General features: G+C 41.2%; 1 protein-coding gene across 2 annotated transcripts; it reads right to left on the bottom strand.

The window, feature by feature from the left end:
* Positions 1 to 21: 21 nt before the first annotated feature.
* On the bottom strand, positions 22 to 22567 carry csrnp3 (cysteine-serine-rich nuclear protein 3). 2 transcript variants are annotated; one of them, XM_071473920.1, is made up of 6 exons: positions 22366 to 22567; positions 21366 to 21406; positions 7227 to 7395; positions 4068 to 4327; positions 3578 to 3874; positions 22 to 3367 (listed from the first exon to the last, which is right to left on the bottom strand). In XM_071473920.1, exons 3-6 carry the CDS (start codon positions 7387 to 7389, stop codon positions 2213 to 2215), a joined length of 1875 nt encoding a protein of 624 aa, XP_071330021.1. In that variant the 5' UTR covers positions 7390 to 7395; positions 21366 to 21406; positions 22366 to 22567; the 3' UTR covers positions 22 to 2212. The 2 variants fall into 2 exon arrangements, with proteins under 2 accessions (XP_071330021.1, XP_071330031.1); XM_071473930.1 differs by lacking the exons at positions 21366 to 21406; positions 22366 to 22567 and adding an exon at positions 10414 to 10842.
* Positions 22568 to 22849: the final 282 nt, after the last annotated feature.

Raw genomic sequence — 22849 nt, forward strand, 5'->3', positions numbered from 1 at the left:
ATACAAAAAATATTCCATCAGGAGTGATTAAGATCAAAAGAGCAATTTTAATTTAATGTATTTCAAAATCATGTTAAAAATGAAACAACTTAGGTTGGCCCTATCTACACTTGGAAAACCAAACACATTTAAAAAAAAAAAAAAAAAAAGGTACTATTTTGTGCAAAACATATGCATTTCACAGAATATGAAATAGAATTAAATAAATCAGGCACATGAAGCTTTACAACTCACAACCAGCATGAAACAAAAGACTATTTCAAGATAGTGAAGCAATTACTCAATACAGACTTTTAATAAACCACAATAAATACACATTTCAATATATCATTCATAATAAATACTGGAAAATAAAATCAAACACAGGATTCTGAAGTGGATGCTGTGTCATTGTATCTATCCTTCACACGCTGTATGCTTTGGCACAATTCATCTGTACTAATAGGCCATGTTGATGCCACTGATTGCCTGAAAGCAGTCTGTTCACTTCTTTTGTACCACTGAGGTGGCATGAGAGGTCCCAGCTACTCAACCGTCACGCAGGTTCACCAAAACTCCAGTACTAACCCTTGTAACTGTAAAGAATGGGCAGACATCGGCAAGCTTGGAAGAGGGACAAATACCTGTATTCATGCAGGAGCAAAGAGCTCAAGGTAGAGAACTTCAGCGACATATTACAGTAGCACTACCCACCACATTATTGCAGTCCCCAAATTTGTTGAGCCGTCACATCAGTGATGTTATAAAGATGTGGTAAAAGGTTATTTACAGATTTTTGGTAAGCAAAATTTTTTCTGGCTGTCATTTTTGATGGCTCATAGGACTCAAGAGTCATATCATGTAGCTGTTAATTACTCATATGAATCATGTTTGATAATAAGCTTTGATTGTCAACCTTGAACATTTGTTTCCCCTGTATACAATAATTATTGAAACTGTGGCTTACTTTTAATGAAACCAGTGGCACTTTAAGTCCGTCAGAAAGCCAGTCAGTTAAATCAATCTCAGTCCACTTTACCAATGCTTTTCTCCAGTAGAGAAAAGCCTGTTAAAACCCCTCAAACTATTGCACGTAACATTTCAATAGAGCAAATTAACACCATTATTGGATGCACATAAATAAACATCTTAGTGTTTCAAAAGCAGAAATCTCATAACCAGTTAATTAATGAAATACTGGCACAATATTTTGGGTCAATAGTTTGTCTACAGGACTGATTACTGTTGCTTTTCAAATCAAGCTTATTATGCTAATTAAATGATAAAGATAGTGTTCTCTTCTCTATGATCGACCATAGAGCTTCTTATACTTTTGGAGATATGTCAAAGTGCTACTTTATGAATATCCCTGCATCAATGAAATGCTTCAAAGAATAAATCTCAGTTTGTAGTGACACTCGCTAATCATGTTGTTCTAAGAGTGATCAGTGGCGTGGGGATAACACGTGAGGGGCTTTAGTTTTCCACCGTTCAAGTATTTATCAGTTAAAACGAACTGCGTGCCACTAGGCCCCCACACATAAGTGCAAAAGGCTGTGAATTGATTTTGACATGTCTGACATTTTATGCTATTGATACTGTATTCCAAACATACAAATAAGACTTCAGGCTTTTTCATGCTTTTCAAAACCATAGAAAAGCATAGAATAGTGACAAAAAGAAGAAGAGAAATGTACATATGTATACAACACATTTTTTTTATATAAAACAATGGCAAGTCTTTTTTTTCCCTAAATGTCACTGCGATTTCCAAAACAGCATGCACATTGTTATCAAAACATTTACAATATATAAGTATACACATAATTCAGAAACAATAAATAAACTGACAATAAACCTTATTTTTGCACATTTGACACATACAGTAGACATAGAAAAGTCCCATCTACAGTACAATATCTGCTTAAAACTAGAACTTTACATCTGAAATTACAAGATACATTTGCACAGCATGACATGACTGATGTTTTAATGTGTAAGCAAACACTGTAATGGAGAAACCTTCAGGAGCCAACACTTTCTCAAAGCCATTTCCATCATGAACCTATGGCTTTATACTTACAGATGAGAGTGTAATATGGTGCTGTGAATTGCTTTGAAATTTAAGGTCAGATAATTCAAAAAGGCCATGATTATGTTCCCTTAAAATACCACTTGGTCAGGCTCAAGTAAAGACGCAATAATGAAAGAACACTTAAGAAGGTGGGGCCCACTAAATGGCTGTGACCTCGGGGCAATGGTCTGGTAAAGGGAGGTTCTTAGTATTGTTTGCTAGCAAGGTCAGGTCAGAGTGTCTGTTCACACTGGTCTCTTGCTGTGGCTGTTCGGCTGTCATACAAGAGCTGTGACTACTGTAGGAGCTCTGGGTATTATTGTTCAGGTAGTTTTGGAACTGTGTCTGGTTCTGGTTTCCAGGCTGCTCCACAAATGTCGCCTTGGACAACACCTTCTTCTCCTGATCGGGTATGTAGCAGGTCAAAGGGGCGGCCGGAGCACCATTGCTCAAAGCAAAATGGTGATTGGGTGTGTATTGTTCCTCAGCCTGATTCGAGTAGTCTGTGTACTGCTCAGCAGTCATGTTGAATGGTCCTTGGGCCACGCTGCCATTGGTGGTGTCTTGGAATGATAAGGCTTCCCCGTAGGGTTCACTGGGTTGGCTGGTTTGGCCATTGGGGATGGCACTGGAGCTCCCCAGCTGATAGTACTCAGCTGAAGAGGTGTTCAATAAATAAGAATTTCCATTCATGTGGTTATCATGTGCCACGGAGCTGTCACTGTAACACAGCACAGAGGACAAGGGGACCACCTCAGTGTGAGACACCGACGGGGTCGTCACGTCCTCCTCAAAGTTCTCGGACTTCTCTTCATCCTCATTGTCCTCCTCCTCATCCTCAGAGTCGCTGTTGGCTAAGCTCTGCGTGCTGGAGTCGGACAGCCCACTGCAAACACTGCTGCTATCCTCCTCGTCTTCCTCATCTTCTTCATTTTCCTCTTCTTCTTCCTCCTCCTCCTCCTCCTCGTCGTCGTCATCGTCTTCTTCATCCTCTTCCTCGTCATCCAGCGGCTCCTCCATCTCGTCTGCGCTCTGCAGGTGCATGCTGGCCGTCTGCGGAGCGGCGTCGGACAGAGAGTACTCCAGCCTGTGCTGGGCCTGGACGAGAGGGTTTCCGCTCCCCAGGTCGTTAGCCTCGCTGCGGTATCCGTTGGTGGGGGACGCCTGCTGCTGCTCACGACTCTTCTCCAGTTCGAGCTTCATTATAGTGTGTAAGAAATGGGTCCGAACACGGATGGGATTAAACTCCACTCGTCCGGTTGAATTGCTGCAGCCCTCTTTTGTGCAGCCACATGGAAATGACATACGGTCCACCTGAGGAAAACATAGCATTTACTGTGCTGCTCATTTTATTTTCAGCATTTGACTAATGTGGCGTGGTGAAGATGCGACTCAGCTACAGAAACAACAAAATAAAGTCACTGGTGCTTGTGCCTTCTTCTCCTAAATATGCTTTGCTGTTTACAAGTAAAAAAAAAAAAAAAATAGAACAATGACTGAAAATATGCATGTCATGGGATTTACCTGGCACTTGATCCCCGCAATGCTGCAGGCGCAGGTCTCTGGGTCGCAGAAGACTCTGCAGTCACAGCCGCAGTCCTCTCTGGACATCCGGATGGCCCGCAGTTCGTGTTTCTCTTCCACGTCAATCTTCTTTACCCCAGAGGAGCGCAGCAGTGCCCGGCGCTTCTTAGTGGTAAGCGGCTGCAGGAAGAAGTACTCGTCCACTTCTGTGTTGTCCAGATCGATGTCGTCGTCAGAAATGTCCTCTGCCGTGAGCGTGTTGGCCTCTTCAGACTCCACTGTGCCATTATTAGTCAGCTGTGAATAAGAAGGAATCACATGCAAGTCATTTGCTAAAAGTGAGGGAACAAAGAGCTGATCCCAAAGACAAAGAGGTGTTTGAAAAAAAAAAAAAAAACCCAAAACATATAGCTATTTGACACTGATATCTGCTGAATAATGCTCATAAAATGCTTCTAAGAATGCTTTAGTTCAGATACAAATTATTTACCTTGAGCTTGATTGAGTTGAGTTTCTCCTCCTTCAGGTGATCTCTGAGCATGTCTCTGTGGATCCGCTCCTGCTCCAGGGCAAACTCACCCAGAGAGTACTGCCTGACCCAGCTGTGCCTGTTGGACATGCCCAGCGTGCTGCCTCCCTGGCTGGGCACGCTGGTGAAGCCCTGCCGCCGGCCAAAGTAATACACTGTCACACTCTCAAAATGCACCCTCCTTGTCCGCAGGCGCTTCTCCCTCTTCAAGATTGAGTCAGCTGCAAAGGAAAATGGAAGAAAAAAAAAACAGTGATGTAAAGAAAAAAAAACAAGAAGTGGTACATTGTGTGTGCTTGTCATCTTGGTTGTAAATTGTTTTTGACAATTCATTCATCCCATGTACAAAGAATTACAGCCTCACACTGCAGATGTTTGCACCAAAATCACTTTCAGCACAGCTGATTTCATTTGTCATTTATAAATTCCTTCATGTTGGAGTGGAACAGTTTTATAGCCATGTAAAGCCTGTTAAGATAAGTGACATGTTTATGGCAAAATGTGGGACATATTTGCTGGGAGTATTGCCCTTAAATGCCTGAAATATGAGGAATTCTTTCTGGCCACCTTTACAATGCACTTCACATCTTGAACGTAGCACAGCTTTGTAGGGAGTGAATTTCATCACATCTCTGTGCTTCCGCTTGGCATGCAAGTCCTCAGTGAGTCTTTTTAAGGAGAGCTCTACAAGAGGGAGGGGTAGAGAGGAGGGCAACGGTGTAGCATAAATAATCCCCTGCCTGGCCCAGAGATGAGGAGTGCTGGTTCACAGAAGCAGTGTTCCCAGCATTCACCCCATATCAGACAGACAGGACAAATAGAAACCATCTGGTTCTAACAGCTCTCCACCCCACGCAAGAGGGACAATGCATTTCATTACAGATGTAGAGCTGTCAGACTGAGGGGTACAGAGCAGAGCTGTGTTTCATTATCTACAAAAAGAAATGCAAAGCAGGTATCAGCTTGTTTTGGGTGTCAGAACAGTTAGCAGATGTTAAGGTCCATGTAATCATCATTTTTTTGAGGATGGCTACATTAAAGCTTGTAAGAAAAACAACGTATCACATGTGTTTTTCACAGTTTTGCAAGGTATAACCAGCAACTGTTCCTATACCCTTGAAACGCTCCCAGACTCCAACCCGACGCTCTAAAAAAAAAAAAAAAAAAAAAAAAAAGAACAAACACATTACAGATGTTTTTCCTCCTCTCCCTAACAACACAGCATGAGATGTATGGTAAAACCACTCAGGGCTTAATTGTTTCATCTCGCTGCCAAGACAGTCAATCACCGAACATTCACAGGAGCGAGGTCTTCATAGTGCACAGCTCCCTTGTTGCTGTTAGCTGACCTTCTCAAGCCCCCCAGCTACCAGCAGCTGCAGCTGACACAGAGGCCAGGCTCAGCCTCTAGGGACGCAGCACCCTACTTATGTCTCTGCCCCCTCCTCACAGGAAGGAGGCTTAGAGACACCCATCTGCATGTCAGACAAACAGACGAACAAAAAAAACTACATTGTCATTTGTTTTGACTATATAAAAACTAGTTTTTGCTTACTTGGCTAAAACACTTAAAGTTTGGAAAATGAAATACCAAGTAGCCAAATTTTGCACATGCACTCACTCACTCACACACACACACACACACACGCTGTCTAAACATGACTCCTCTCTTTTGTTCTTCAAGAATGGAGATTTTTTTTTTTTTTTTGCCAGCAAGCATCTGACGTTTTTCACAATCCCCCAAAGGATTAATAAACTACAACTGTATCATCTAGTTCGCTCACATTCTGTCTCATTTCTTAGACATTAAGATTCACATGAGCACTTTGTTACTTATTAGAGATGACTTCAGTGTCCTTTTGAACCTGCAGAGGAGACACTTCTTTTGAGGTTAGTTTATCTTCGATTAAGGGTGCACTCTGTAATGCAAAGTCAGTTCAGGCAAGGAATAACTGTGGAATCTCTCAGTAGCAGATCTCTTTTGAAGCATCTGTATTAAGAAGCGGAACTAGTAAGCTTCATAGAATCTCAGCTGTGACCTTATCTTAGTAAACCAGAACTGTTCTTTTCTGCAGATCTGCAGCTATTTGTTAATACTGAACAGCTGAAACATTTAGTTGATCTGCAGAAAATGTATCTGCCACTATTTTGATAATTGGCTGAGCCACTTTGAAGCAAGGTGTAATTGATGGTTTCAACTTTTTTTAATGTGAAGGTTTTCTGTTTTTCTTTGTTTAAGAATTTTTTTGGTTTTGTTCTGTTGGTTGGACTTAAAAAGATGTGAAGACATCATGACAGGCATTTTTTTTTTACAATGACATTTTATAAACTAAACAGTTTATCGATAAGTCAACTGATTGATCGAAAAAATAATCATCACATTTATCAATAACAATAATAAATGTTAGGAGCAGACCTAGTCTTTACCCACCATGCATTGCTCCTAATTTTGACTGTGCATGCGGTGGGCTTCTTTTTTTTAATGTGAAAATATAGCGCCACCTCTCCAATCCTGCCTCATGAAAAAGGGGCTGTTTCATCAAAAATACGATTTACATAAGCAGATAATTCATTATGACAGAAATTTAATTTTTAGCTGCTATACTGTTCTCAGAGAGTGGTTCATTTACATGTACAGTACCAGCAGTGTTGCGCACACACACACACACACACACAGCTTGAGACTGCATCAGCTCATTCATCTGGCTGGGTCTGTACACTGATGCCGTTCCTGATGAGGGAGGCTGCTTTTATTACAGCGCTGGACTCTTAGCATCCCTCTCTCCTCTCCTCTCCTCTCCTCTCCTCTCCTCTCCTCTCCTCTCCTCTCCCCTCCTCTCCTCTCCTCTACTATGCACAGGCACAACTGTAAATTCATATTACACTCCCTTATCAACAGACATGCAGACTTGTTTTCTTTGACCTGCCTTCCTGCATTGACTGTGAGCTACAAAATCAGGCTGGCTCCGAGTGTCATTCCCATCCTGATTAAAAATCCCTTTCAGTGCTTTAGCTTTGTTTTCCTCGAGATGAAATGATGACATTAATCTTTAACCATCAATAGCACAACGTTAGCCACACTGAGCACAATGTATGAATTTAAAAGACACATGCACTCACGGGTGAAAGGGCCTGAGGCAGAGGGGTTGACACTGTCACTGCTATCCCCACTCTCACTGCAGGAGACCTCATCATCAGACTCCCGCAAGGAAGAGCACGGGGAGGAGGAGGCTTCCACCTCCTCAAATTTCCTTTTCAGTATTCCGCTCATGGCCCGCCGCATCTGCACCTGAAACCGAAAGACAGCAGAGGGGCCACACATTATTTAATATCCAGTTTAGTGCTTTCATAATCCTCAGCACACTCAATTAGCAGTGAGACCCAGACTCCGCCCCCTCCTCCCTTCACACACACACACACACACACACACACACATACATACACACAATCTCTCCTGCTGCTATCCCAGCTCCCAGGCGTTCCCTGGGCGATTGATCACCTTGGCACAAAGGAGCAGAGATGGAAGGAGAAAGCTGCTAATTACATACTACGTCAGCCTAACAGGAAGATCAGCTGGAGCAAAGAAAGAGACTGGACCATACTGTCTTGCACTGCTACTGGTCAGGTTGAAATGATGTACAGTGTATATGTATTATGTGACTGCTACACCCAGGAAGCATAAAAAATGGTTAAACATCCACTGGCATAAAATTTATCACTTCATCTTATGCGAAAAAGAGAGCTCTTTTTTTTTATACAGGTGCAAATGTGCTGATGTGCATTTCCGTGTAGCTACTGAAGTGTGGCAACGATCTTCACAGCACGATTCGTACATATATGACACATCCTGCAGCACTAGAGGAGGAAAAGGTGAAGGTGCTGTTGACAGCATAATGAGTAGCATCCTGTACATCTGTAAGAAGCTCCTGTTAGGTCAGATGCTCGCTACAGAAAAAAGGGAAATGCTGCTACGGTCACAACAGAGCAGAGTAAAAAAAAAAAAATCTATACTGTGACAAGCTATAATTTGCCTTGTAATCTGCTACAAATGCAGTCAATAATCATGTATCATAAAGCACTGTAATAGTAATAGCCAAAATGGACCAATAAATATTACCCTGCTGGAGACTTTTATCATTTAAAAGTGCCATAATAATGTAATTTGTAGTAGTAGTTCTACAGTTACTATCTTTGTACCTCTGTGTTGGTGCAGCCAAAACATTGTTGCACTTCATATAGAGGCTGTTGTATCAGAGGTGTTACAGACCACTCCAGTGTCAATTGAGAGAGGCCATTAACTCTCTCTGACTGATGATGCAATTAGACGAATAAACAAGAGCATGCTCATCAGTCAAATACACTAAAACTAATCACCACTACACTGGAACTGGCCCTAATAACTCCTGCACCATAACATTGTTGTCATATTATTTTCATCACTGCCTTTTCCCCCTGTTAATATTATCCTGCCTTCACTCTGAAGTGTGTAATGGCAGGACTTATTTGATGCTAATCACTAGTCATAATATCAGACATTGTTGAAAATGCAGTCCTTTAATGTATTTAATTTCAGAGCCTTATGTTCCCTGTTTTTAACAGAAGCAGCTGGAGCGTCATGTCACATTTTAAAATAAAACCCAGTAACAACTCTGCTGGTGTGGCACAGCAAGGACTGCTATGACTGGCAGCTTTTCCCTCACTGCCTTCTCTCTTGGAAACTGGAACCGGTAAAGACAGCATGCATCTTCGCCCAGTCCCACACTGTCTATCTGCCAGAGCAGCTTGTGGGGGAGTTCCATTCAGAGACAGCCTCAGTGTTTCATCTGGGCTCTGCTATTGAGTCATTACAGATGCAAATGCTGCCTGAGAGAGAGAGAGAGAGAGAGAGAGAGAGAGAGAAGGGGGGGGGGGGGGGGGGGCATAGAGGATGAACGCTGGCAGCAAGAGGGTCATTGTTTCCCAGGAGGCTGTGCTTGTTCAGAGCAGTGACATGGCACCACCAGCATCTGGAGAACCTCCAGAGTCAACAACTCTACCTACAACTAAGGAATGTGAGGCATCCTCCATCTGGGAGAAAAGTGGAGGAGAGAGGAGCCAGTCAGGGTAAAATCATTGAAAAGATTTCTCTTCAAAAAAGAACTGATATTAGTTTGGAAGCAAAATCTATTTGAAATCATCTTTTTGATTCCGTAAAGACAAGAAGCCATAAATCTACATCCTGCGCTGAATGATTATGACAGGACATGATAACATTAACTAATGAAGTAGTTCTGAAATATATCAAATTAATCTTGGGAGATTTAAAATTTTCATGAACATAAGATGATAATCTCACATCAGAACAGTCAAGAAACATTTAATTCACAGTCCACTTCATTTGTTGCCAAACAAGAGTGGAAATTTCCAGCTGAAATGGCCTGTGCAATTTTAGGCCATTTCCTAGAAGGGGTCCTAATTAGATACCATTGTTGGAAACCTATTCGTATGCTTAGCCCTCTGCTGATGCTGCACTGGGTTTTGATACCAAAAGTGGTTTCCATGGAGATTCTAATGTACTCTCACAACTAGTGCTTTACCATATGACAGTGTTTCCACTGTTACATACTGTGTACGAGGGCTCTTCATAGTGAAGCACAGATCTAAGCAAATGATGTTTATATATTTGCCACTCATTTCGCGGATTAATGCATCAACGGGTTCATTTGCATTTGTAATGACAGCAAGAGTTAACAGTTAAAAAACTGGACTTGCCTGACATCATGAGCCACCACGCTGAGGGTATTCTAGGGTGAACCTCTTTCATTGTGGCTAAATAAAAAACAGAGGTTGGTGCTCCTCTCCAACAGCCCTTTCTTTGTCTTCAGTGTTGCCTTACCACTAATCATGGCTGGCCAGCATACACTATGGTACAAGGGAGAATATCCCAGAGAAAATAATGCAGCAAAAGCCAGCTTGGAAAGCCCCTCCCTGTGTTTGCCTCTGTGTGCACACACATCAACTGTGGAAACCAACTCTTGTCCTTAATCAGCAGCGCTCACATCACTGTAGCACACTCACATTCTCAATACAATTTTTTTTCCCCCCCTTGTCATTCACAAGGTTCCCACAGTCACAGTAAAACAATGTGACAACACAAGACTCAAAACACTCAACCCAAGTGATGACAAGCAAGCCTATGGCATCTGGAGCAAGTCATGACACATCAGTCCTACAATGACCACATTACACTTCTGCATGTGTGTGTGTGTGTGTGTGTGTGTGTGTGTGTGTGTGTGTGTGTGTGCTGGCCGCCACAGGAACAACTGACCTGTATCCACTGGCAGACCGTGTGACTCCTTTAACCTCTTCTCACAGCAGCACAGCCACACGATCATAAATGTGGCAATTCAAAAAAGGTGAGATATGATGAATGAAGAGGTTCCCATTTGGTTTCAGTCCACTGACTTGCAGCGACCCCTGAGCTCCACGGGCATGAGAAAAAACCGTGCAGGAGTGTGAGCGAGACTTGTAATTTTCCAGCTCTGACTGCACTGTCGGTACCATATGCTTTATTGTTGCAAGAAGACAGTCTTTCTCATTTTAACTCCCTCTCTGTCAATGTGTTCCTCTCTCTGTTTCTCTTTCTCTTCCTCTCTCTCTTTGGCCACACAAAGGCTCATTAGCTGCAGCCGGCAGAAAGGCAGAAGCCTGACTGGAGTAGAGTGGAGCAGCCTGTGAGATCACATGGGTGGGATGTCTGAGAGAGAGAGGGAGAGAGAGAGAGAGAGAGAGAGAGAGAGAGAGAGAGAGAGAGAGAGAGAGGCGTGCCTCTGCTCCTGCTGTCTGCAGATATTTTTACCAACATGAGCTGGGGAGGGAGATGGGAAGGGGGGGGGGGGGGGCAGAGGTATGGTGGGATCAGAAAAAGGGAGGAAGACAGAATGTTGGAGAAATGGATAAAGGGGGGGGTGGAGGGGGGTACAGGGCAGTGGGAAAAGAGGTGGAGGAGGGTATAACAGAAATGCAGAGAGGAGGGGATTCAGAAGGGAATAGTAAAGGGGAGGGGGGGAATGAGGAAGGGGTCAAGAGAGTAGTGAGGTAGACAGGAGAGAGAGTGGGGCAAAGAAAAGGATAAGGGGAAACATCTGATGCCAAGAGCAACACAATGGAACCATCAAGAGAGCAAAAAACTACAAAATAAAAGCCTAAATGACTTGCAAAGACAGAAAAAAAAAATCCAGGATAAATCTCATTTAACAACAGAACATTACACATTGTTCATGTAAAAATAGCTTTGTGCAGAAAAGTTGGACACGGAACTTGAGCATACACCTGGAAGAGGTTGACAAGTAAATACCAACATATGCTACCTCATCCACAGGAAATAAGGTTTGCCAGGACTGCAGTGCATGAACTCCCAACACTTCCTATGCCAGGAAGTTCTGCAGAAGAGTTAGTGGGGCCTCAGCTTGTGCAGTCAAAGAGCCAAGATATCATTCTTGCACTCAATTGGACCGTATGTCAACATGAAAGGCCCTGCACTTCCTCTTACAGGACAGCTTTAAGCCTTGAGGTCTTTTTTTAAATTTGTATAGCCTGTACAGTATTACAGTCATAAACAAAAGGCAGTGTCTCAGCACAAACACATAATACAATGCAGTAGGAAAAAATAGTATTTTGTATATTCTGAATTGACCATTTTTGTGAAACGGTTTGTGTCGTTTCTACAATTTAACCTCAAGCAAACAAATGTCGTTCAACCCTGCAATGTTCTCCGTCCTCAGCAGTGTCCCCACTGAACCTGCTCCTGCACTCCTCCTCCATCCCTGTTGTCTCTTCCCAACACTGCTCACACAGCCTCACTCTTGTGCAACATGCAACACCATCAAGCCACAGAAAGACACTTTAGAAAGCAGCAATAATTTCTGTTGGTCATGTACCTTCAAAGACCATCACAGATATCAACAACAGCTCTTTTAAAAACAAACATCACTATCGTATAAAGTCTCTCTGTATAGTATATAATAAGGAAAATGTTTCTTTTTTTTGTTCTCCCTGCCATTATTTCACTAAGTCGTTACTGATGTTACACTACTGTCAAGCAATCTGAGCTGCATCTCTACAAAAAATGCTACACTGATAAATTTAGCAATAGTAATAGTGGTACTAGTAGTGCAGCATGCTAAAGGGTTTAGCAGTGACATTGATATGGCTCCTCTCAAATATGCAGTTTGTCCATAGGATGCCTGTGGAAGTACACTGACTGTACTCTCTGAGTACTCAGAGATTACAGTTGGTTATTACAGCTAATTGAAAATGACCAAAGAACAAGCAGGCGTAATTACACAACTGCATCGGTAACAAGATACATGTACTATATACTCACAGTGAGCCCACAATAACAGGAGCACCTCTTCAGTCTCACTTGTAAAATGCAATACCTGTCATTTATTTTGTCCACTTCGGTAAATATCTTTGACACAGTGTCAACCATGTTGACTATTACAAGCTGAAAAATGCAGTAATGCAGGGCTCTTGAACTAATCTATAGTAGATTAACTGTACTGTTGTCTTTGTGAGTTTGACCAGAATTTAACAATGATACAGCTGCATGTATGTGTGCATGTGTGCGCGCGTGTATGTGAGTGTCTTACTTAACACCCATATTCAAATTTTTAAAATGGAAGTGTGTGGGAATAAACAGATAGTTGCTTTTATGTCCTTAAAACTGTTATCATTTTTTATTCCTAATGTGAATTAAAATAAAAGCCATCTACAATTTTGATAGTTTTGAAACACAACCTCATTTTCTTTCAGCTTTTAGCTTCAAAATTAAGTGTCTATTCTAAACTCTGGCTGCCGTTCTAAACAAAGTGTAATATTTCCAACCCAGCAGGTTAATAATAATTGTGACAAATCAATATTAACCCATGAATAGACTTTAAAAGAGTCATGGGATAATTCTGTTTCTTCTGCTTACGATTTTCAGTGACAGAAAAATGAATAAATTCAGTGAATAAACAAATAAGAACAGTTCTAATCAGAATGATAGGGAGGACAGTGCATTTTGTATCTTGACACTGTATCTGAACTGCAAAAACAACCTGACCTGAAATTCTGCTGTCTGCTTTTAATAACAATGAAAATGAATTTGATCATTACAGTTCAGGTTACAATTTCATTGTAAAAATTGGAAGAGGAAGGAGGGTGTGTTGTGATAACATATTTCATATGATTATTCTTCTGATCACTTCTTCAGGTACCTTTGATGAAATGTGCTATTAGACTGCCTCATCTGCATTCCTTTAATGATTCATCCATGAGCATTGCACGTATATGCTGCCCTATTACATAAAAATGCAAAGCATAAGCTGGAGAGATAGCATTTGTTACACCATTGCACCAGTGATGGTGACCTATATTTGCTCTGACTTTCAAGAGGCTCTCATATTCCAGTGAAGGAAATTGTCAAACAGCAGGCAAAAAAAAAAAAAAAAGAAAGGAAAAGGTTTAGAATTAATCTAACATTATTTGTGTGCCAATACCATGATGGAGGTCATATGCAAAAGACCTGCACAATTCCCACTGTAACAGATGAAAGGTAAATTTTGAATATGTTGATATCTCCAACACAGTGCTAAAGTTTCAGAAAAATAAGAAAATAAAAGAGTGCTTGTATTAACCTTATTCTCAGAGCAGATTGTAAGTCCTCTGAAAAATGCTGCAAAGAATACAAATTAGTTTGTTTGTGATCTATTTCTTAAAGCAGGAACAAAGTGGAAATGGGATTAAAATTATTAAAGAGCTCTTCCCTTTTGTCTATACGCTGACACATGGTCTTCGTTATCAAAAACTTTCCTGCAACAGCAATGGGTGTTTGTGTTGACTTAAAATGTAAAGTGTGAAGCCCATGTTTCTATAAACCCTTCAGTGATCTCAGCAAAAATCTGACTGTGACCTGTCTGGTTTCACGACAGCGTATCAGCAACTGTTTAGCAGCAGTGGCTGTGAAATCACAACCTTAAGTTGCAGAGACTGGAGTGAACCAAGTATGGAAGAATATCACCCATCCTGTTTATCACCTTCATCACAGCTATTATCTATCTCAACACCCAACACAGCTATCTCACAGTATGTTTAAATATCACGCAGAACAGATGGCAGGTTCTTCAATCTATACAGGTTCAGACCAAGTTTAAGGGTCTTGATCAGGTCTCCATTAGCTGTTTAAGTACTGTAGTATGCAAATCATAATGATAATCTACTATTATTCAGAGCAAGTCTTGTAGTGAACCCACTGTGCACTTACAAAAGGCATAAAAGATAAATGGACACTTCATAAACCGTGAGTAGACAGAGGTTTGCCGGTACAGACAGTTTGTCTCTCCTCTAAAGCTGCTACTGACATAGAAATACAACATCACCTCAGCTGTGTTAGCAGGCCTTTGCAAAATTCAGTTGCCTCCTCTCCTGTGTGGTGCAGAGGCCTTGACCATTTGCAGTGACAACATCTTAGAGCCTTGCAAACTTGCCTCAAGACTGGCAACTTCCCAAGAGTTGCCTCCTGAAAATTGTGGACATCAACTGGGAAACACACCCACAAATGTCAGTGTGCAAGAGGGAACAAATATTGACTGGATTTCTACCACCATCACCGAGCACCAGCCCAGGCAGACTGGCTACGTTGTTAGAATGGCTGACTCATGTTAAAGCAGATACAGCACTCTCATCTATAAAACTGGCTCGCAGGCTCCTAGATATTGAAGACAGTGAGACAAGGATAACATCAAGATCAATCACATGTTCCACATTGACACCAATATGTGGAAGGACGGTGTACAGGCAGAACTTTGTTGGGTGGAGGACTTCATGATAAATACTTCCAACAAGCCGCACAAGACAAAGGAGAGGCTTCCAACAACGAAAGCTGATCCATGTTTGATGGCCATCACTGTGCCATCATTACATTAAAATATGTGGTTACATTACATTAGGGTACATTTTGGTAGAATGTGTTTGCACTCCAGCTGCTCCAAATGGTTGATTAAGGTCGGCATAAGATCATGATGACAGTTAGACGTGCATTAACTGATATTTTTAACACTGTGCTGACATCCAGCTCTGCAGCTTTGAGTTGCTTTTAGCTCATTATCTTGGTTCCTGCATGCTGCCTCACTCATTCCTATGGAAGTCGCTCACTGGGCACATGAACTGATAAGTTTTTCAGGCTTCAGCGGGTTTCCATGTTTTTGAGCCCACGAAGCTTGCATGTTAGAGATTTACTCTGGATGAGCAAGTTGACTTCCTGGTGGCTTACCTGCACACATCAGTGGCATGAGCTTCCAAACTGTATTGGAATAAATTCATCAGATTTTAGTTTTACATAGCCCTACGATGTTCCTGGGAGCAAGACTCGACAAGACAAGTGCATGCTAGGTTATGTAATTAAGCAAAATGTTTGCTAACACATTAACACTGATTACGCAATTAGCCAATAGTATCCCTATATCAGCCACATGGTGGTCAAAAACTGCTTATTGTAGCTTTAAATATTATTGGCATCACTACCAGTGTGGTCAAGGTCCACACGCTTACCTACCCTGAGCCATCTAAACATCCTATCTGCTCTGGTATGAAATGTTGCAGGTGAATATAAAGCACTAATTAATTACATATGCATATGCTGATTTGCATATAAGGAAGGGAGGGGGTGTTCAATATGGCTGGCTGCATCACAGACTACTAGTGTTTCCACAGTGATGAAGAACACATTTATACATCCCAGATGGCTTGGCAGATCTTTTTATTAATTCTTTCTTTTTATTTCTATTTTTTCTGGACGAGAAACATTTATTTTTTCATACCAGTAGACTTTATCTGAGTGACTGAGGGTGCATTCCAGTGGAACCAACTGATGGGATCACAGAGCAAATAGAAACCCTGAAACCACAAAAGATCCCAGCCAGTCTGAGGTTGCGTTCGAACTCATCCATCACTGGTGTCACACTCGCAATAAACGGCAACCTTGAAAGAGAGAGAGAGAAAGCTAGGCAGAGAGAGGGGGGAGATAAATAGATAGATAGATTGAGAGGGAGAGGAGAGAGAGAGAGACAGACAGAGAGAGACAGAGACAGAGAGAGAGAGAGACAGAGACAGAGAGAGAGAGAGAGAGAGACAGAGAGAGAGAGAGAGGGAGGCTAGGTCTCAGCTGGACTCCCCTGGGGAAAGGCTGTGGCCTGGATGATTATACAGCTACAGATGATGTCAGTGGAGGATCCCTGCCACCGAGAGAACACAAACACACTGCTCATATATTCATTGACACTGTTTTGTAGAAGGGGTGAGACACATTCCTAAATTATACATGAAAAGGCCACAGTACAACGTGGTCAGGGGGCATCTGCCTTAATCTGTATGTGCTGCCATAATGTTCAGGAATAACACAGTAAACACAGTCGCTTACATCCTGTGCTTGGAGAGCACATAGGGACCACACAGCAAATGCAAATGCATTGGATGGTCAAAATGACAGGGTGATAGCTTGTGTATAAAACCCTAACAGAAAAAATGCACCACAGTGAGGGAGCAGCAGAAAACTCTTAGATCATCTGGTTATTAAAAAAAACCCATGTGGAATTGCTGCAATTTAGCTATAGTATATTCTACCTAAAGTCAATACTCATGAGCAGTGAGAAAAACACCTGACAATTTGATCAGTGACAGTGACAATAAACATTTGCTCAGGCTGTTTTACCGTTGTGCTGCACCAAAGGTCAGATGGACAAATTATGCAAATAAATAATATTAATTGTCAAATTTGGTCATCTTCATTCTCCATCAGCTTTGAAATAATTACATATGAACAGGGGGGAAAAACATTCTCCAATTAAACACAAAGGAATCCATTTAAGGAAATGTAGTGACATCTACAGATTTATGCAAATGAGACTTCACATGCGCTCTGTACATTTGTTAACTTGCACTTGCCTGAGGCTGCAGACAGATCTGCTCCACACACATGAAAGAGGGGGAGTGGGAGAGAGAGAGAGAGAGAGAGAGAGAGAGAGATAGAGGTAGGAAGAAGGGGGGGAGTGGAGCCCACTGCTCAGCACTCAGCACACGGAGGAGCCGCAGCCCGGTGATGCCTGCTGCAGCCTCCATCCTGCAGCTACAGTACAGCTGAGTGCTGGGAATCATTGATCTGTTCCTCCTCCTCATGGAACAATAGAGGAAGCATGGCTCCTTCTTAACCACATGGGTCCAGAGCAAAGGGTGACCACTGCTCCAATACTACATATCTGACTTGCACCCATTTCATCTTGTGAAAGCATAAAGAGTTGGAGATAACTGCCAGTATCATTTGTGAGCAGCACAGTGTGGTGGTAAATAACCTGAGTGAGAATATTCTGGCGAGGACTTGTGCAGAGCATGTGAACTCTTTTGACTCCTGACATGATTTCAGTTTTTGTTTTTTTTCTTCTTAAGTCTTTCCCGTCATTTTCAGTGCTTTAATGAAATGGAGCTACATCTCATCCAGCATCTCAACTGTCTTTGTTGTTACAAGCAGTGATCAAAATACAGCGTAGCAGACAAATACCAGTGAACAAGCTTCACATTCAGACTAATGTTTTGATTTGCTGTAATTCAAGTCACACAGTGCGGAGGCATAATCAGGTACTCTCACCCTCATGTCAATCACAATGCTCACCTAAATTATTCACGGATCTATATTTTATTTATGACTATATTTTCCCATGCCACCTGAAAGTTCGCAAAAGCCAGTTTGCTGGCAGAAACAGAGCTGCCAAAACATTTCACAGAGACAGGGCTGCTTTCATCTCTCACGCAGACTGGGAAAGCTGTGGGATATGGGGTTCATATTCTGCAGACAAGCCTTATCATTTATATATAGCCAGTATCATGTTGAGATCTTGAATCATTTTTTATATGCAAAACATTCGCACTGTTATCTGAGAAAATTCGTGAAGTAGGCCAGCTTCCGCCTGTGATTGCAGTATATGGTGAATTAGAGTGATAGAAAACCCAAAGTCACACAGAACGCTTCCTATGATTCTATTAAAATGTTTTGCAGGTTTCTGAATGTGAGACATTTAATCAAAACTGTGTGATGATTAATTATTTTGTTATTCTGCTCGTAACAACAACGCAAATATACACTATAAAACATTAAGAGCGTGAGTTGGAATTCAAAACTGGGATTTATTTGTGAGGTTCAACTTCTAGTTTACAATACTGTTGTGTTTAATATGAGAAGTAGTTTTTAAAATCACTTTTTAAAGAATTATCTATCTTCTATTTTTACATGGCTTTTTGTTGATTAGATAGCCTGTGAGAGGTTTAAAAAAAAAAAACAGACTGTTGGTTAAACTGAAACTGAAAAGATCAAAACATGTGTATACTATCTCCACTGCACACTGCACATCAAATTAGAAAAGTTAAAGATAAAGAACCCTAGGTGTCATTTAATAAGAGTTAAACTATTAAGAAATGCTGCTAAGGCTTCATCAGTACTGTGTGGGTGTGGTTTGATCCAATATGACAGTAAACTAAGGTGTTATTTTGTTTATATAGCTTTCAATGCCTTTAAAAAAAAATATCCGAATCAGATTTTAGAAGTTTAAATCAGACCTCATTATACAGTAAATGCACTCCATTTATTTTATTTATAAAACCAGGAAGTCTCTTGAGTTATATTATCTTGTTTACAGAAGAGACCTTGTCAAAATGGCAGCCTAAGAGTCAGCTTAACTATTTAATACAATTACATTCCTGATGAAACACTTTTATGAATGTGGCGTTTGAATGGCTGCTATGAAGACAGTGTTTCGAGATGAAGTTTATCATGTTAAGTATTACATGCCCAGGCTGCATAAGTAATACAGAAATAGACATAACCTACACTGTCGCTAATAATTTGATGCAAAATTCTTAGTTTTACTTAACGAGAACTTTCCTAAGTTTAAACCAGCAGCTGTTTGTGTATCAGTGCATCAAAAGTATCACTGATTCAGAAAATCAATTGTGAAATTAAAATTTTAATTTATGCTCTGTACTGATTGTACAATACTTGCAAATCAAACAAATAATTACAGAATTACTTAATGTTGGTGGCTGTATAAGACATTTATGCAGTGGCTTTCCTTGCACTGATATATAAAACTCATTAAGACAGAAAAATATGTTTTTTTTTTCCCCTAACACTTAATTAGCTGGCAACAGACAAAAGATTCCAAATAGGTGTCATGGCAACATCTCAAGAGAGCACAGTCCTGAACCGTGAAAGCCCAGAGCTCAGCCAGGAAGGAGCCAAAGACACAAAAAGAGTCACATCAAAAGCTTCTAAATTGGAACCATGAACCCTGCTGACACACACAAAGCGGCTCTGTAATATGAAAGGTTGATATTAGTACGACTGTAGTGTGATTCATTGATGCAGTGATTTTAATTCGCCGTTTGGGAAGAGAAACGTCAATTAAAACATGTACAGTGACAATTCATGAAAAACATGTTAAATCTGGAGCGTGTGGAATTACTGAGAGGGCCAAATGCTGTTTTCCAGAGGGTAAATTGTGTATAACTGATCAAGAAGACAGTCCATATAAAACCAGAGACTATAGCTACAATGCTGTTGCCTTTACTTGCTGGTTAGTCTGTTGTTTTAGCCTAATTAATTGGAAAAATCCAAAACCCATTGGACAGATGCTATGTTTCTGCTACAAGAGAAAATCAAAAGTATCATTAGGGGAAAATCTGCTAATTTCTGGAATATGAGGACACCTATTATATTGCACTTCCTCTACATGGATTGTTGTAGCCTGTTGGGGAGGGAAGGAGCAATGGCTTTCAATGTGCTATAACCGGCTGATATTTTAGGATAATGTTTAGTCTATAACTTGGAAAATACAAATAATGATATTTTTAATAGCACAATAACAATTATCATTCCCGCAGATGCCGTTTTATGCCATGCTTGACAAACCCATAATATAAAGCACAAACCAGCTACTCCTCACCACAGCAACTGACAGTCTCACATTTAACCTGACTCAGTTTATCTGCCTGAACCTCTCAGTCAAGCTTAAAGGAATGAATTCATCTTGTTCCCACACAGAAGAAAAGAAGCTAAAATTCATTTAGCTGTTTATGCGAACCTTTACGAACCAGACAGTTCACCCACACCAGCCTCCTGCAGGGAGACTCTTCTTAGTGCAGTTAAGCCATAACACCTTTCCTGCGAATCTTTAATGGTCGACATTTACTGTTACCAAGCTTTAGCCATCTGTGCTACAGTATGTAATAACAGCGTGGCTGAATCCCTTATTCAAATAAGCCACTTTAGTGATGCAGCTTTTTACAAGTAAATACATTTACTCAATGTTTCAGTGTCCCTTAACTCAATGCCTTGTGTACTAATTAAATTCTGCTCCTTTGAGGACTGGGTGCTGATAGATTGAGGCAACAGATGGATTGAGGAGGAAAAATACACAGTCACAAGAGCACAAGAGCCCCACTCTCCAAACACACTCACATTAACCCCCCCCCCCCCCCCCCCCCCCATCACCTTTCAGATCTCAATCACAAAGATGGAAACGGTTGTGTGATTGTGTGTGCATGGTCGCATGTTTGAGTACATGCTGGTGCACAGCAATGGACTGTTGGTGCTGCTTTTTTTTTTTGACAAAAGAAGCTGGAGAAGGAACAATGAAGAAGGCAGGGATGTATAATGACGTTGCCATATTCAGGCCTATATGTAAAAAAGAAAACGCACAGTTCACATAAGAATATTGTTTTACATTTTGACTACAATTATAAAAACATATTAGATCAACATGCCTTCATACAGAATATTAAAAAGACTCATCCCTCTGTTTTCACTGTTTTGAAAATAGGTTGAGGCCTGTGATTTTTTCCATTTTTACAGAACTGGTCATTGATTTACAGACAAAAAAAAATATCAAGCATATAATACAACATACTCTAGAATGAATATGTCCCCTTTTCATCATTGTGATATCAGAGGCGTCTCTCTAGTATAATCCAGTGAGAATAGCGCAGCTGTCTGTATTGACTAAACACTGTTGTCTGCATCAACATCACATCATATCTTGTTATCAGAGGGTCTTTTGTGGCAGTGTAGCAACAGTTGTGCAAGCTTTGCGAACACGGCGTCTATCTCGCAGGCATGAATTCAATATGTTAATGTGTTGTGATGACTGGTAGCGTTTTGTTTCAGACAGAAAGTAGAAGATGTGGTCTTACCTTTAGCTTAATATATTACACTGCAGTGACCCGCTTCTGTTCTGTAAAACACAAAGAAATATAAATGATTTGTGGAGTCACAAGAGATCATGCAAAAGGTGGCTTGAAGATTTTCTTATGCTGAGTTTGTTGTAGCAGCTGATACAAGGTGCCATAACAAGATGCACACAAAGCCATTATTTTGTAATGCATGCTGTCATCACAACAGCAGTTCAAGGAAACTTTATCATTTCAGCATTGACATATGGATGATTTACAGAGCTTTATCTAAATCTCTTTGAGAGGCACTCTTTCCTTTTATAACTTGTGTGTGTGTGTGTGTGTGTGTGTGTGTGTGTGTGTGTGTGTGTGTGTGTAGGGGGTGTGGGAGGGTGGGGGCTGGAGGCTCTGCAGGGAACCAGACTCTCCTCTCCCAGCAGTCTGCATGAGAGGCTCTCAGCCAATTGGCCATACACCAGTCCACTGGCTTCTAGTATAGCATCCTGTATGACACACATGTGTGCCCTCAAAAATAATACACAAAGGCACAAGAGCTCTATCGTGCATGTTTTATTGGGGTTTTTTTGGGGGTTTTTTTTGGCTCTATGCCTATTTTATGCATACATGTAGAATTGTGAACCTTTTGTGCACAGACAGTGTTTGAGCAATAAAACAGTCAATGGTTAAGGTGGAACAAAGAAAACTTGTTCTTAAAGTACTGGTATAATTCTCAAATGTAATGACCATATATTTGTGGCAGATGTACAAAAACAGTGACTACTGAGGTGTGATGCCCAGAAGAGTTTGACAAATGGACCATTCAGGGATGTGTCCCAGCGTATTGAGGATAACAAAACAGCAGTCAAACAGAAAATGTCCAGGTACTTTAGGGCAACAGCAAAAAAAAAAAAAAAACAACAAAAAAACAAAGACAACAGGCTAATATTTTACCATCTAATAAATGTGCGTGTGTTAAAATGGTTCAAATACAGGCCTATCACCTTAGATTGCTCATACTCACCATTCATTTCGTTACTATTATCGGTATCCAGCCAGTCAATGACGCCCCTCTCTCAATGGACTTCAAAGTCTTCACCTAAACCATGCCACGGTTTCCTCCTGCGGGAAAACGTCCACGGACAATGTCGGACTGTGAGAACCGGCACCGGATTGCCGAAGAGCACTGGACTAACCGGCACAATTGTCGCGCATAACACTGCTTTAACAAGCACCCCTTCCGGCTGCTCGGGGAACAATGGTGCAGCATCACACTGACAGCTTCACGGACAACGTGACTTCTTCCGTCCAATCATGGGATCATGAAGCAGGACTCAGCCGCAGAGCGCTGCCTGCCCAGCGCGGCTTCAACGCAGATCCCACGGTATCATCATGTGCGATGACTCCGCCGAAGAGAGGGAGGGTTTCAAAAAATTCAGAAGGGATTCAATAGGGATTTCATTTACGAAAACGTGATTACATTTTTTGTCTTAGTCTTAGTCACTGTA

Source organism: Trachinotus anak, unplaced genomic scaffold (assembly GCF_046630095.1).
Source record: "Trachinotus anak isolate AG129_WGS33_773 ecotype Australia unplaced genomic scaffold, CSIRO_AGI_Tana_v1 ptg000001l, whole genome shotgun sequence".
Classification (NCBI taxonomy): domain Eukaryota; kingdom Metazoa; phylum Chordata; class Actinopteri; order Carangiformes; family Carangidae; genus Trachinotus; species Trachinotus anak.

Bases quoted from the DNA above. Each gene is read 5' to 3' on its own strand.
- csrnp3 (XM_071473920.1), bottom strand. From the start codon at position 7,389: ATGCGGCGGGCCATGAGCGGAATACTGAAAAGGAAATTTGAGGAGGTG. The intron at 4,328-7,226 runs GTGAGTGCATGT...TTTCCTTTGCAG, and splicing joins TGCCTCAGGCCCTTTCACCC to CTGACTCAATCTTGAAGAGG. The intron at 3,368-3,577 runs GTAAATCCCATG...TGTTTTCCTCAG, and splicing joins TTGCGGGGATCAAGTGCCAG to GTGGACCGTATGTCATTTCC.